This window comes from Ammospiza nelsoni, chromosome 21 (assembly GCF_027579445.1).
Source record: "Ammospiza nelsoni isolate bAmmNel1 chromosome 21, bAmmNel1.pri, whole genome shotgun sequence".
In the NCBI taxonomy this organism is placed as follows: Eukaryota; Metazoa; Chordata; class Aves; order Passeriformes; family Passerellidae; genus Ammospiza; species Ammospiza nelsoni.
In genome coordinates this window covers 1,828,804-1,843,360 of record NC_080653.1, presented here as the reverse complement: position 1 = coordinate 1,843,360, position 14,557 = coordinate 1,828,804, and the positions used below count along the sequence as shown (strand labels likewise).

At 52.2% G+C, this 14,557-nt stretch overlaps 1 protein-coding gene across 1 annotated transcript in view; it reads left to right on the top strand.

Annotated features, from left to right (window-relative positions):
* GALNT17 (polypeptide N-acetylgalactosaminyltransferase 17) overlaps positions 1-14,557 on the top strand; it is a 244,782-nt gene that overhangs the window by 95,428 nt on the left and 134,797 nt on the right. Inside the window, exons 4-5 of the mRNA XM_059487044.1 lie at positions 6,705-6,879; positions 9,048-9,245. Of these exons, the coding sequence (XP_059343027.1) occupies positions 6,705-6,879; positions 9,048-9,245 (373 nt within the window). The remainder of the gene's footprint in view (positions 1-6,704; positions 6,880-9,047; positions 9,246-14,557) is intronic.

Sequence of the window (14,557 nt, the reverse complement as noted above, 5' to 3'; positions counted from 1 at the left end):
GTCTGCTAAGGAAGGCAGGAGCCTGCCCTGAAATGGAAAATGCAAAGCCCCTCCCTCTGAATTATTATAATTTGGAAATTAAGGGCCATCAGGCAAAGATATGGGAATAGGAATAACAATTCTTTATTAGGAAAGTTTAAAATACAAAGGCAATAGTACAGAAAAATAAAACAAACCCCTGCCATAGTGAGAGCAGTCCCTGCCCCCTGTGTGTCAGGGAGGTGTCCCAGCCCCATCCCAGGGGGCTCAGCCCTCCTGCAGTGCCAGCTGTGGCTCTGCTGCAGCAGGGATCCTGCACAAGGGGGGAGTTTTCCTCTGCAGCTCCAGGGCTGCTGCAGATGGGCCTGGGCTCCCTCTGGCCATGCAGGGCAGCAGAAAGCTGCTCCTCTGGCAGTGCAGGGGGCAAAGGCTGCTGTGCTGTGCCAGGCTCAGATTGGATCCAGGCAGGAATGCTTGGCTCCTCCCCTGGGCGGAGCATCTCCCCATGGGATGCTGGCATTGGCTCAGCCCTGCAGGGACACTCAGTGGCCATGGACAGCAGAGATCTGCTGGAGGGAGGGTTGGCTGTGGCAGAGATAAAGAAACAACTGCCCCATGGACAGCAGAGAGCTGCCCCAGCTCTGACAGATGGGGATAGAATGCACACCCCCAGACACATCTTTTAGCCTCAGACAGGGTGGATCAGTGGATGTTTCTGTGCTTGCATGGGCTGGTGTCCATAGTGAGGTTAACTTCCTTGGTACCAGGTGGTTCCATTTCCCTGCAGCCCCACTTTCCAGCTCGTGTAGGTGACCAAACAGTTTGTAACAGATAACATAAGTCATTGCAGCTGGGCTTTTAATGGAGCAACAGGTCCATAGGATTAGAGTTCCTTGCACTTGCCCTTCAGGGAAGATCAATAGGGACAGATGGAGAACAAAAGGCAGGATGGAAATTGAACCTTTTGGCATTTTCAGTAGCATTTCTCTCTGCAATCTTGCTGGGAAGCAATGGCAGAGGTCAAACCTTCCAGAGTGCATCCTGAATAAACAGGGGTGCTGTGCTCTGAGGGAGGCTCCAGCTCCTCAGAGGATGCCTGAGTGTGTGAGGGAGCAGAGCCATGGGGTGCAGGAGGGAAGGGAGTCTCCAGGCTGCAGGGCAGTGCTGGATTGGAGTGAATTCCTGGCTGTGCAGCCCCTGTGTGTGACCGTGGTCACAGGGGTTTTCAGGTGAGAGAAGAGACAAGAATGTTGACTCCATGTTCAGAAGGGTTGATTTATTATTTATGATATATATATATTACATTAAAACTATACTAAAAAGAATAGAAGGAAAAGTTTCATCTCAGAAGCCTAGCTAAGCTAAGAATAGAAAGGAATGAAAACAAAGGTCTGTGGCTTGGACAGAGAGAGAGAGAGATATCCAGCTCTGCCGTGACTGGTCACTAATCCCAAACATCCACATGAGACCAATCACAGATGCACCTGTTGCATTCCACAGCAGCAGATAATCAATGTTTACATTTTGTTTCTGAGGCCTCTCAGCTTCTCAGAAGGGAAAAAATCCTAAGAAAGGATTTTCACAAAAAGATGTCTACGATGCCTGTGGATTCACCACTGGAATCCTCAGGAGTGCTCCTCTGGTCAGGGAGCAGGAGGGGAGCTGGGCCACTGCTCTGTTCCCATCCTGGCTCCTGAGCTTTTTACATGCAGAGTCCCAGTTCCTGACCACCAGGCTGGCTATCTTGCTCAGCCTCTTGTGGATGTTGTCACTGTCAGCCCTGTGGTGGCAATGGCAGCGAGTCCCTGAGCTGGAGGGGCTTTGTCCCTGCTGGGGTTTGTGTGGAGGCCTGGGAGGAGCAGATCCAAGGGCCAGGCTGCCCCTGTGTGTGACAGCTGCTCTCTGCTGCTGTCCCTTGGTGCAAGTCACAAACCCCTGGAGTTCTGTTCCAGGCCTCCCAACTGTCAGGACCCAGGACATTGCTCTGGCTGCCCTGGAGGCTCCAGACCCTGTCAGGGGCTCAGAGGCCTTGGCACAGAGTCACAAACACCTGTGCCTTTGATTTTAGCCCATGGACACAATTACCAACTTTGTGTGAAGATTTACAAGCCACAAGAGTTTGAGTAGAATGATAGCGAGTTTGTCACAGGGTGAAAAAGTAGAATTTTGGGGATTTAGAATGGGGGTTCAAGAGGCAAGATGGAGGAATCTGGGCATGTCCTGTCCTTCTCCTTCTTCTTGGCCTCCATCTTCTGCTGTGATGGTGACACTTCTGGATTGGTTTAGAGTAGAGACAGACTGTCTGACATAGGTGATAGGTATTGGAAAATTATTGTAAATAAAGTACTCACAGTTCTCAGTATAAAAAGCCAGGGATGTGTGTGATCACAGCAGAACAGGGCTGTGCTCTGTGCCCTCTCCTCCCAGAGCTGCAGAACAGCTCAGAAGGGTTAGGCTGGCCCAGCTCAGGAATATCAGCTCTCCCCAAAGCTGTGTGCTGTGTGCTGAGCCTGAGCAGAGCAGAGGCAGGGAGCAAACGTGGCAATCCCTGTGAGGCTGTGCAGGAAAGCCTTGGAGAGAGGGCCTGGAACTGCATTTCCCACTGTGGGCACTGCCTGTGCCTCTGAGAGCTGCTCCAGGGGGGCAGCAGCCCCCGGGGACACCTGTGTCACACACTATGGGACAGGGCCTTGGGGACACCTGTGTGCCACAGTGTGGGCAGGACAGGGCCTTGGGGACAGCTGTGTCACACACTATGGGACAGGGCACCTGGGGACACCTGTGTCCCAGCTGTGGGCAGGACAGGCCCTTGGGACACCTGTGTCACACACTATGGAACAGGGCCCTGGGGACACCTATGTCCCACACTATGGGCAGGACAGGGCCCTGGGGACACCTGTGTCACACACTATGGGACAGGCCCTTGGGGACACCTATGTCCCACACTATGGGCAGGACAGGGCCCTGGGGACACCTGTGTCACACACTATGGGACAGGCCCTTGGGGACACCTGTGTCCCAGCTGTGGGCAGGACAGGCCCTGCCCTGTGCCAGTGAGCAGGGTCAGAGTGGTGCCATCACATCCCTGGTGCCATGGCACAGGTGCTGCTGTGTTTCCCTGCTCCCCCAGGTCCCTGTGCCCCTGCTGGCACCAGGACACAGCAGGGAGTGGCTGTGGCTGCCTGGGGACATTCTGGGGACATCCTGAGGAGCTGCTGTCCCATGCTGGGCTGACCCTGTGCTCCCTGTGAGCTGTGACATTCCAGCTCCTCTGTTCCACTGGAGCTTTGAGCTGCTCAGACAAGTCCCCAGGGCAGTTCTCAGGTTTTCCTTCCACTGGGGCTCCACCTCCAATGTGAAAGTCGTTTGAATCACTCTGGTGCAGTGCTCTGCTGCTTTACTGACTTACCTGCTCCAAAGCCACGTGAGATGCCAAGTGCTGGGCTTGTGGGGCTTCATCTGTCCAAAAAATCGGTGTCTTCACCTCCCTAAAACCATTGGGGAGAGTTGTCTCCATAAAATCCTGGTTCTGCTCTGAGCGCTCAGCATGAAATGGAAGTTGCTGAGTTATGGATGTGTGTGAGGTAGATGCTTTGAACTGAGGAAGGGGCTCATTTGCTTTATTCTTTTTATTCCCAATTCAGCATAAAAGAGAAAGGAGACTTTGGGGAAATGGAGATGTGAGGGAAGCATCCCAGAAAGGCAGCGTGGAGAAAGCACATTTGCTGTGCCAGGCTGGAGGCGTGGCAGGGAAGGGAACAGAAAATCCTTTTCCTTTGAAGATTTCAAAGCAGATGAGACTTGCTGTTTACTCTTTGCTCTCCATTGTGTGTTTCCTTCATGTGGGACCCCATACCTGCTCGTGTGTCTCAAGGATTTTACCATGTGGATGATTAATGGTGACTTTTTTTTCCTCCTCTTTATTTTTATTCCAGGAGAGAGAGAGAGAGTGCAGTGAAGGGTAGCAGACTATAATTTGAGGTCACGGATCATATCTTCATTTTCTGCAGTCCTGAAGGCTCATAGGGATGAAAGATACTCTCAGGAGCTGCTTTCATGGAGTTAAGAGTTTGTGTTGGTGCCCAGTGGCTTTGCTGAGCTTTCAGAGCTGCTCTCTCCAGCAGACCTTTGTGCATTGAGCTGGTGCAACAGGCACTGAAAGGACTGAGGCTCCTCTGGCTCCCTTTTCCAAAGGGTTGGAAAAACACACTGGTGTTTATCCTTTATTGTAACCTTCCATCTGCTTCCACCTTCAAAGCCCTCTGGGTCTTTCATGCTCAGATCTTGTACTCTGGAGGATTTCTGTGCTGCTGAGGTCTGCAGGTCCCTCAGGGTGTCAGGCCTGGGAGAGCAGCACAGGGCAATGAGCTGCAGTGAACACCAGATACGTGGTGGGAGGATATTCTGAACAAAGCCAGAATCCCTTTCATCCCCTCACAAAAGAAAGGGGAATTTCAACTTTTCTGGTGGCAAAACAAACAGCAAGTGCCAAGGCTGCAGTGGTGAGGCTGAGTGAAGAGGGCAGTGAAGCTCACACATGGTTTTGATGTCACTTGAGTCACTTTGGGTGGGTTTTGCAGCATTTCTAGCAGTGCTTTCAGCTCAAACCTCCACAAGAGTTCAGAGTGCTGCTGTTTGCTGGCCATGGGTGATGTTTTTCCATCTTTGTGTTTCAGTTCCATTTCTTTTAGTGCAGAGCACTGTAAGTGTCTGAGGTGGCCCATGGGCTCCTCAGTGACTCTGGGACACCCTGAGCCTCTCCTGTGTGGGTTGTGCTCGGTCCCTCTTGTGCAGATGGAGCCCAGGGGATTTGGGAGAGTCCCTCAGTGGGTGCAGGGTGTTCCCCAGTGCTCCAGTCCCTGCCTAGCGTGGGCTTGTTCCAGCTGGGAGCTGTGTCACTGTCCCATGATGATGCAGTTTGTTTGAGGGGGGTCCCTGGGGCCCCCTAATCTGTGTGTTCACTGGTAGCAGCAGGCAGGCAAGGAGACTCCACACAGCTCCTGAGGCTGCTAATTAGATAAGGGTTTATTGGGGGTCCCACCCTTGGGAGCAGTGTGGTTTCTGAGGGAGAAGAAGGTATTGGAATATTTACCAATATAGCTGGATGGGATGTGCCTGAGCTTGTCTGGTCCTTGGGGTGCTGAACTAAATAGTGGCACTGTGGTGTTTCACCCACAGACACTTTTGGCTGGTGGATGTGTGGTGTTTCACCCCACAGACACTTTTGGCTGGCTGGGTGTGTGGTGTTTCACCCCACAGACACTTTTGGCTGGCTGGGTGTGCGGTGTTTCACCCACAGACACTTTTGGCTGGCTGGGTGTGTGGTGTTTCACCCCACAGACACTTTTGGCTGGTGGATGTGTGGTGTTTCACCCCACAGACACTTTTGGCTGGCTGGGTGTGTGGTGTTTCACCCCACAGACACTTTTGGCTGGCTGGGTGTGTGGTGTTTCACCCACAGACACTTTTGGCTGGCTGGGTGTGTGGTGTTTCACCCCACAGACACTTTTGCCTGGCTGGGTGTGTGGTGTTTCACCCCACAGACACTTTTGGCTGGCTGGGTGTGTGGTGTTTCACCCACAGACACTTTGGGCTGGCTGGGTGTGTGGTGTTTCACCCCACAGACACTTTTGGCTGGCTGGGTGTGTGGTGTTTCACCCACAGACACTTTTGGCTGGCTGGGTGTGTGGTGTTTCACCCCACAGACACTTTTGGCTGGCTGGGTGTGTGGTGTTTCACCCACAGACACTTTTGCCTGGCTGGGTGTGTGGTGTTTCACCCCACAGACACTTTGGGCTGCCTGGCTGTGTGGTGTTTCACCCCACAGACACTTTGGGCTGGCTGGGTGCTGCAGCTGGGCCCGTGGGGACAAGTCCAGGCCTGCAGGAGCTCTGGTGGTGCTGGGATGGAGCTTCCCCCCATAACAGAGGCTGCTCCTCAGATTTCCCTCTGTGGAGAAGCTTTAAGGCAATGGTGAAGGAAAGGAGCTGGTTCTGATGGAGGGTTTGGATCCAGAGCTTTATTTTGGCCCTCAGGCCTCTGAATGCAGCACCAGCTCCAACAGAACTCCCTGAGCCCGTGGTTGCTGCTCCTTTGAACCCGACGAGAGGGGCAGGGAAGGGGCAGGGAGCCACCAAGCAGGGACAGGAGGGGACGGACAAAGGGACAAAGGACACCTGGATGGCCCAATGCCCCCCAGGCAGGGGTGGAGGGCATCCTTTGAATCTGCCAATCACTCAGTGCCCTTCTGGAATGCCAGGACTGACAGACAGTGCTGGGAGGGGAAAGGAGAGGTGACTGACACACCTGGCAGGGAATTATCAGGGGACGGACTCGAGGTTCTGGGGTGAAAAATCACAACATAACAATGGGGGGAAGGGAGGGGAAGGGAAGGGAAGGGAAGGGAAGGGAAGGGAAGGGAAGGGAAGGGAAGGGAAGGGAAGGGAAGGGAAGGGAAGGGAAGGGAAGGGAAGGGAAGGGAAGGGAGAGAAGGGCCAAGAGAGCAAAGTGCCAAGAGAGCTTCTGGTCTCCCTCGCACAGTTTAACAGGGGGATTCTAAGTGGGCATGGAATCAAACTCGGGCCAATGGCATTACAGCTCCATGACACTGCAGGGGAGGGTCACAGGCCTGGAACAAACCATACATTTCTGAGGGGTGAGACAGAGCAAACCATTTAACCAAAATGTAACGCCACAACCCTACGGCTGTGTGTCCCTGTCCCCAGAGGAGCTGAAGGCGCCGCTGGAGGAGTACGTGAACAAACGCTACCCGGGGCTGGTGAAGGTGGTGAGGAACCAGAAGAGGGAAGGGCTGATCCGGGCGCGCATCGAGGGCTGGAAGGCTGCCACGGGCCAGGTCACCGGCTTCTTTGATGCCCACGTGGAGTTCACTGCTGGCTGGTAGGTGCTCAGGGGCTTGCTGAGGGGGTATTAACCAGGGGAACACGCCTCCTTTGTGTCCTGTAAGAACCATGTCTGGGCAGGCTGTTTGAGTCCAATCCAGCTAGCTGTGCAACCTAGCCCACACCATCTTACATGGACGAAAGCAAAAGATTGGAAGCACTCTTCTCCATGTGGGGACAAATGTCCTCTGTTTATTGACTTGTGAGGAGACACTCACACTCCGGTGACTCCCCAGGTGGGAAAAGAGGGCATTGCCTCATGGCAGGAGACTTTTATACCTGGGGAATGGGGGTGGAGGAAGAGGACCACAACCAATGGGATACAAGTGGGAAGGGGCGAGGGGAAGGGTAAACCAGGGGAGAGACCACCAGGGCTGAACTTGGGAGGGAAAAAAGAGGGAAACCATGTGGCCAATAGGATACAAATCATGTGAGCAGTGCAAATTACCGAACACCCAGTGCAGACAACTAAATAACTATTTAGTGCAATACAACAGTGTCCCTACAGAAGAGCACAGAGGTCCTCTGGCTTGTTAAGTCCTCATGTGTTCCTATAGAATGACACCCAGGTCCTCTGGTTTATTGTCCCCATGTGTCCGTACAGAATGACACAAAGGTCCTCTGCCTTGTTAAGTCCTCATGTATTCCTACAGAATCTGGCACACAGGTCTCCTCTGGCTCACTGTCCCCATGTATCCCTATAAAATGACACACAGGTCCTCTGCCTTGGTAATCCTTCTCCAGGATTCCTTCTGCATTGAATGGCATGGTGGGAATGCATGAGGAGAACTTTTCCTTGCCCTTGTTCCCTGTAATCCTTCTCTGTTCCTTCTCTTTGTGTGTGCGCTTTCCCTGCTCCCTATTTATGTTTTTCAGGATGATTTCCATTCCCTTAGCCTTAAGTAATTCCTGCAAGTTGAAAAAAGCCCAGGCAGCAAGGGAATGAAGGAGAAAGTGTTTCCCATTGCTGGATCCCAGAGTGGGAGGCTCAGATGCTCTGGATTGATTTGTTTCTCTGCTGCTGGAAATAAGAGCAGAGGTGCAGAACAGCAAAAGGTGTTTCATAAGGATTGTTTTTCAGGGAGGTTTAGAACATTTGAGCTCAAGTGGCTTAAGTTTGAATCTTGTCATGACAGGAGCCTGAAAGGGATTTTTTTCCTTTAACCAAGTGTAAAAAGTAAATGGTCCATGTTTAGAAAAGTGGAGATGGAAGAAGCTAAACTTGTGTTGCATTTGAACACAGTAACAGCCACAAAAAATCCCTATTTGCAGTTGTTAAAGGCAGAGTTGTGCACAGCTATTGAATCCTTTTTAATGACAGTGCAGCTGAAGGGGATATTTTAGGAGCTGTTTGTGATGTTGGGATCTGTATTCCCAGCTGAATATTCCATTTTCTGGTCACTAAATCCTCACACCTGATTCACTGTGGAGCTCCCGCTGACTGAGCTCTTGAAGCTCTTTCCTGGGGGTAGAGAGGAGACATTTCTGCAGTGTGGGCTTGGCTCTCCCTGAGTTTCCCAAATGCTGCTGTTACTGGGGGCACTGGGAGTGCCAGTCCCCCAAATTCCCCCTGGTGTGGGCACTGACCCCAGGGCACATGGTGACTGGAGCTGCAGAGGTGAGGCTGAGCACACCTCCTGCTCTGAACACATCCCAGAGATAAATTTTTAGCTACAGAGTCATCAAACTGCATCCCAAGGGAAAAAAGACCCTTCAAACAGTCCTGCTTTCCAGAATGTACCTGTTGTGCCCAGGGTTTTGGGATCTGGGGGAAGTCTGGTCTAGTTCAGGCATGGTTTGAACCAAGCACACCTCTCCTGGCCTTGCTTTACACAAGGGAAAGTTTCCAGCCTGTGGACCAGGTTTGTATCCATCACAAGGAGAACGTGGACCTGGAGTGGGTCTAGAGGAGGAGCACGAAGGACTGTGAGGACAAGCTGAGAGAGTTGGAGCTGTTGAGCTGGAGAGGAGAAGGCTCTGAGTGGATTCCAGAACCAAAGGGATCTCCCAGGAGAGCTGCAGAGGGACTGGGGATGAGGGCTGGAGGGACAGGACACAGGGAATGGCTCCCACTACCAGAGGGCAGGGATGGATGGGATATCGGGATGGAACTGAGTGGAGCTGCAGTGAACTGAGGCTCTGTCTGTGCTTTGCCCCTTCCCCCAGGGCAGAGCCAGTGCTGTCCCGGATCCAGGAGAACAGGAAGAGGGTGATCCTGCCCTCCATTGACAACATCAAGCAGGACAACTTCGAGGTGCAGCGCTACGAGAACTCAGCCCACGGCTACAGCTGGGAGCTGTGGTGCATGTACATCAGCCCTCCCAAGGACTGGTGGGACGCCGGGGACCCCTCCCTGCCCATCAGGTATGGCTGGGCTGGCACGGGGCTGGGGACATCCACTGGGCAGGGCTGGGGATATTCACTGAGCAGCATCAGGGGACAGGGAGGCATGCAGCTGCTGAGGGAGCCTGTGGGAGAGCTGGACAGGGACACTGTCTTGGTTTGGAAAGACAGGAGTCTGCTAAGGAAGGCAGGAGCCTCCCCTGAAATGGAGAATGTAAACCCTCCCTACCCCTCTGAATTGCTATATATTTTAAATTAAGGGGCTCTCAGGCAAAAACAAGGAAGCAGGAATAACAGTTCTTTAATAGGGAAGAAAAAAAAAAGGATAAAGTAAACAATGCAGTACACTAGAGCAACACTGCCAGAGTCAGAACCCAACCTGACACCCTGTGGGTCAGGGTGTTGGTGGCAGTGCCATTGGAATTGTGGCTCAGCCCTCCTGCAGTGTCAGGGGTGGTTCTGCTGGAGCAGGGATCCTGCAGAGAAGGATGGATTCTTCCTCTGAAGATCCAGTGGGAGAAGAGGCAGCTGCTGTTCCTCTGGGGAATCCAGTGGAGAAGCCGTGCTGGTGTCTCAAAACCTCTGGATTATATCTGGGTAGGAATGCTTGGCTCCTCCCTCTGGGCTCACACCTCCCAATGGGATGCTGTAGTTCTTATCAGCCCTGCAGGGACATTCAATAGCTGTTATCAGCAATGTCCCCTCCCGAGGGAGGAGTGATTGTGGTCACTCAGAGAGAGAGATAAAGCAAACTTCCCACTTGACAAAGGTAATCTGCCATACAGAGGGTAATGGAAAACATCTTGCATTGCAATCTGGAACAGACACACAGCACTCTGGAGTGGCAGGGGAAAGGGGAATGGCTTCAGACAGAGCAGGGGTAGGTGGGATATTGGGCAGGAATTGTTCCCTGTGAGGGTGGGCAGGCCCTGGCACAGGGTGCCCAGAGCAGCTGGGGCTGCCCCTGGATCCCTGGCAGTGCCCAAGGCCAGGCTGGACAGGGCTGGGAGCAGCCTGGGACAGTGGGAAGTGTCCCTGCCATGGCAGGTGTGGCTTTGAGGTCCCTTCCCACCCAAACCATTCCATGGTTCTATGAAAATGCAGGAAGATGAAGTGAGGAAGCCTCCTGTAGAGGTAGGGACAATGTCATAACCCCCACCAGCTCTGTGACATGGGCCAGGGAGGGTCTGGAAGGGTGCAGGGATTTGGAAAAGGGTGTTGGTAACAAACCCACCAGGGAGGTGCAGGAGCTGTGCAGATCTCTCCAGGCTTGTGTGGAAGTGCAGGTGACAGAGTGGCTGTGCCTCAGTCCCAGTGCCCAGTTTGTGCAAACCAGGAGGAATGAGGAGATGGTTCCTGTGTGATGGCCTGAGGTGGATCCATGGAGCACAGCACTGTGTTTTCCTCAGTGCAGAGTTCTCTCCTCCCAGGGCAAGCTTTGGAAAAATGTGTCTCAGGCTGTTGTAACACTCCAGCTGAAGGGTTGGCAGCTCTCAAATGTGCTCCAGCCCTGCCAGGCTTCAGGGGTGGGATGAGCCCAAAGCAAGAGCAGGAGGGAGGGAGGAGCTGGCTGTGTGTGGGAGCTGGGGCTGCTCTGTGTGCACAGCTCAGAGGTTTTCCCTTCACAGCCCCCAGACATGACAGTGATGCTCTGATCAGGAGTGGTGTCTGGCCAGGTGGGTGCGATCCACCTGGATCCTGCCATGGTTTGTCTGGAGAAGCCTTGTCCTCAGGCACAGAGCAGCTGCAGGAGTGCAGATCCCTGCCTGGTGGGAATCCTGAACCCAAACAACTCTGTTTTGGTCCCTGACATAATCCCTGGAAGCTGAAATTAGGTCTGTTCCCATTCACACAGAGACTTCTTGTTACTCCCTTGGCTCCCTTGTCCCAGGCAGCACATTCAGCCCTCAGTGGAGGAATTAGTTTAGTTTGGAGTCAGTTTATTCTGGACAGAAGTCAGGGCTTTGACAAATAAACAGTTATTTTAACCAAATTCTGCTGCTGGACTTGTTCAGGGAGGGCTGGGCCATGCAGAAGGCAGAGCTGAGGAACCCAAGAGCCTTTGCAGGTGAGGTGTGAGCAGAGTGCTGCTGGCAGCTCCTGCTGGGGCCACTGGAGGGTGATAAAAGTGGATCAACACTGCTGGGATGAACCTTTCTCAGCCAGTAAATATAAAAGGGCACAAAGAACAAACTCTTTTATTGAACTAAAGTGGTACACTTGGGAGATACAGGAAAGCTTTGGCACAGGGAGTGTCCCCTGTGATTGTGACACCACCCTGGCAGCTGGCTGGGCTTCAACACCTCTCACTGGAGGTGTTTGAGGAAACTGGACCCTCAATATGACATTTAAAGGTCTGGTAACACCTTCTGCTCTGTTCTGCTCACAGAATGGGGTTTGAGTCTGTGTCATGCACTTAGGGGCTGGTCAAGGACAAGTGGGGCAGAGCCACGTGGGGAGGGACAGCCTTGGTTTGGGGAAGGGGTGTGATAGCAGGGGAGGTTTGGTTGGTTTTTGGAAGGTGTTTGATGTTGATTTTTGGAAGGTGTTTGGTGGCAGGGGAGGTTTGGTTGGTTGGTTGGTTTTTGGAAGGTGTTTGATGGCAGGGATGTGAGGTTTGGTTGGTTTTTGGAAGGTGTTTGATGGCAGGGAGGTGAGGTTTGGATGGTTTTTGGAAGGTGCTGGTTGTTGCTTTTTGGAAGGTGTTTGATGGCAGGGAGGTGAGGTTTGGATGGGCTTTGAAGGTGATGGCAGGGAGGTGAGGTTTTGATGGGTTTTGGAAAGTGTTTGATGTTGGTTTTTGGAAAGTGTTTTATGGCAGGGAAGGTGAGGTTTGGTTGGTTGGTGTTTGGAAGGTGTTTGATGTTGGTTTCTGGAAGGTGTTTGATGGAAGGGGAGGTTTGGTTGGTTAGATTTTGGAAGGTGTTTGATGTGAGGGCAGGTGAGAAGGCAGAGGGTGGTGGGCTGAGGAGTTTCTGAGCTGAGGAAGCTCCTGTGATGAGCTGGAGGGTTGGGTGCTCTTGAAGAGATGGAGTGGGGAGGTCAGCACCAACACCAGGAGGATTTTGGTTCTTTAGGATATGTTTCCCCAGGCTCCCCAGTATGAACCAGTTCAGGGGTTACCAATGAGCCTGGAGTAAATGGGGTCACAGGGATGTTGGACCCTTCTTACAGCTCCAGATTTTCCCTTGCTTTGGTGCTGAGAGCCAGGGCTGCTGCCTGGGGTGAATCTGCTGCTGATGTGCAGCTGTAGGAGGGAAGGGTTTGCTCTGGGAGTTGGCTCCTGCTGGCCAGCAGGTCCTGTTGGGTTGTTCTGATACTTGCTGTGTCTTAAAATAATGTAGGGATGGTGCTGAAATCTGGGCAGGGCATTGAGCATCACACCTCTGCATTTCAGCTGATGGCAAATACCGGCAGGAGGAGCTGGGAGAGGTTTTTATCTGGGGTTCCCACAACCTTGGTGCACCCCTCACATCCCTTTTGGAGGTGCCCTGGAGCAGGGGATGCCCCATTATCCCCAGCCAGGCAATCCCAGGGATCTGCCCCTCAGCTCTGAGCACTGCTGAGTGGAAGGAACACGAAAACAGATCAGAGCAGGGTTCTGGAGACACTTTTGTTGAAGCACCTGAAATGTGGATTCTGTGCTGAGGCCCCAGGGGTTTGAGGGAGCCACACAGCCCTGAGACACCCAGGAACCTCGCAGCCATGTTAAAGAAAACCATGCAAAAGTACTGAAATAACATTTTCATGTCAAAGCACTGAAATAACATTGCCAGCAGGCACTGGGGGAGGATCAGGAGGAAGATAAATGGGCAGTGTCCCCAACAGGAAGCCAATGACACGTGCTGTCCTGTTGTGTGCCCACACACAGAGCAGAAATAATTACTGCAGTTATTTCTTTGTCACATCATGCTCTGAAATCCAGCACTTGGTAGCAGTGTTTGCATGGAAGGGATGCAGTGCAAGGCTCCATGTAATTATGCATGGATTAGAGGAAATTTGGAAATTACAGAATACAGAGGTACATTAGTTTTTAAGAGATACTTTAGGGTAAAAGGGTGGGAGGGAAGTAAAGCAGTTTATTCCCTATTTTGGGGTTTACTCTTGGTGCATGGGGACTGTGGCAGCCCCAGGAGGAATTCCCTGCCCACCAGAGCTGCTCCAGCCTGGTAAGCCCAGAGGTGACCAAATACAGTCAATGGGGACTGGAGATAGAATATGGGAATGTTTTGGGGCAGATTTCTCTTCTGGCTAATCCCCAGATATGATTATCCAGGCAGAGAGCTGATGTCCTCTTTGAAATGAAATTTGTCTAAAATATGGCCCAGCCTCAAACTGGCTCCAGGCTCCTGCTTTATCCAGTAATATCCTGAGAGAAATAACCTCCCTTAATCCCTGGGGGAAATGCTGCTGTAATACCTGGGGTCTGCAATACATCAGCTGTTGTATTTTTGTCACCTTAACCTTTAAAATGCTGATATACCAAAGATGCTCCCAGTCTCAGCACTAGCTGGGTTTCACAGCCAGGCTTTCCTTGCCAGGCCCTGCCTGCCTCTGTGCAGGAAATGAAATTGTGATTGCAGGGTAATGGATCATGTCTGAATTAGCTCTGCCAGAAGAGGCAGACAGATAATGAGCATTAAAATGGTCATCCCAGAGATCCTGATGTCCAGCAGAGTGAGCTCCTGCAGAGCTGGTGGCATTTGCTGGTGCTGAGCTGTGTCAGGAGGGGATCTGTGCCTGCATTCCATGCCTGGATGGGCTTTGCTGTGGAGATGCAGCCAGGATTTATCCAGATATTAATGATAGGCATTGGTCAGAGTTTGCTGAGGGTCCAGAAAACCTTTGAGGCCACAAAAAATGGAAGAAAGCTGATGCTTTCAGAGTCCTGTGGGAAATCCAAGTGAGATCTCTGCAGAAGCTGTGAAACAGCAGATTGATGACCTGGTCCTGGGGTATCCACAGTGGGATCCAGCTTTTTAACATCTTCAGCAATGATTTATTTCCCACTGCCAGAACATGAGCTTCTTTGAGGTTCATTGAGGTCTGGAGCCTGTTGTTTCACTGGTGTGAACCCCAAAGCCAGCAGCTCTTCCTGCCTGCCCTGGTTTGGTTGTGTCACACCAACTTTGGTCAAAAAGCTGCTGAAATCTGGATGTTTGTGGCTCCTTGTGCTGATGGTGCTTCAGGGGCAGCCCCAGGATTTGTAATTACAGCTGTGATGTATTGATGGCTCCAGGAAAACAATGAATGCTCTCCTGGCCTGGGTCTCACCCGGGAGCCACAGAATCACACAATCACTGGGTTGGAAGAGATCTTCAAGATCACAGAGT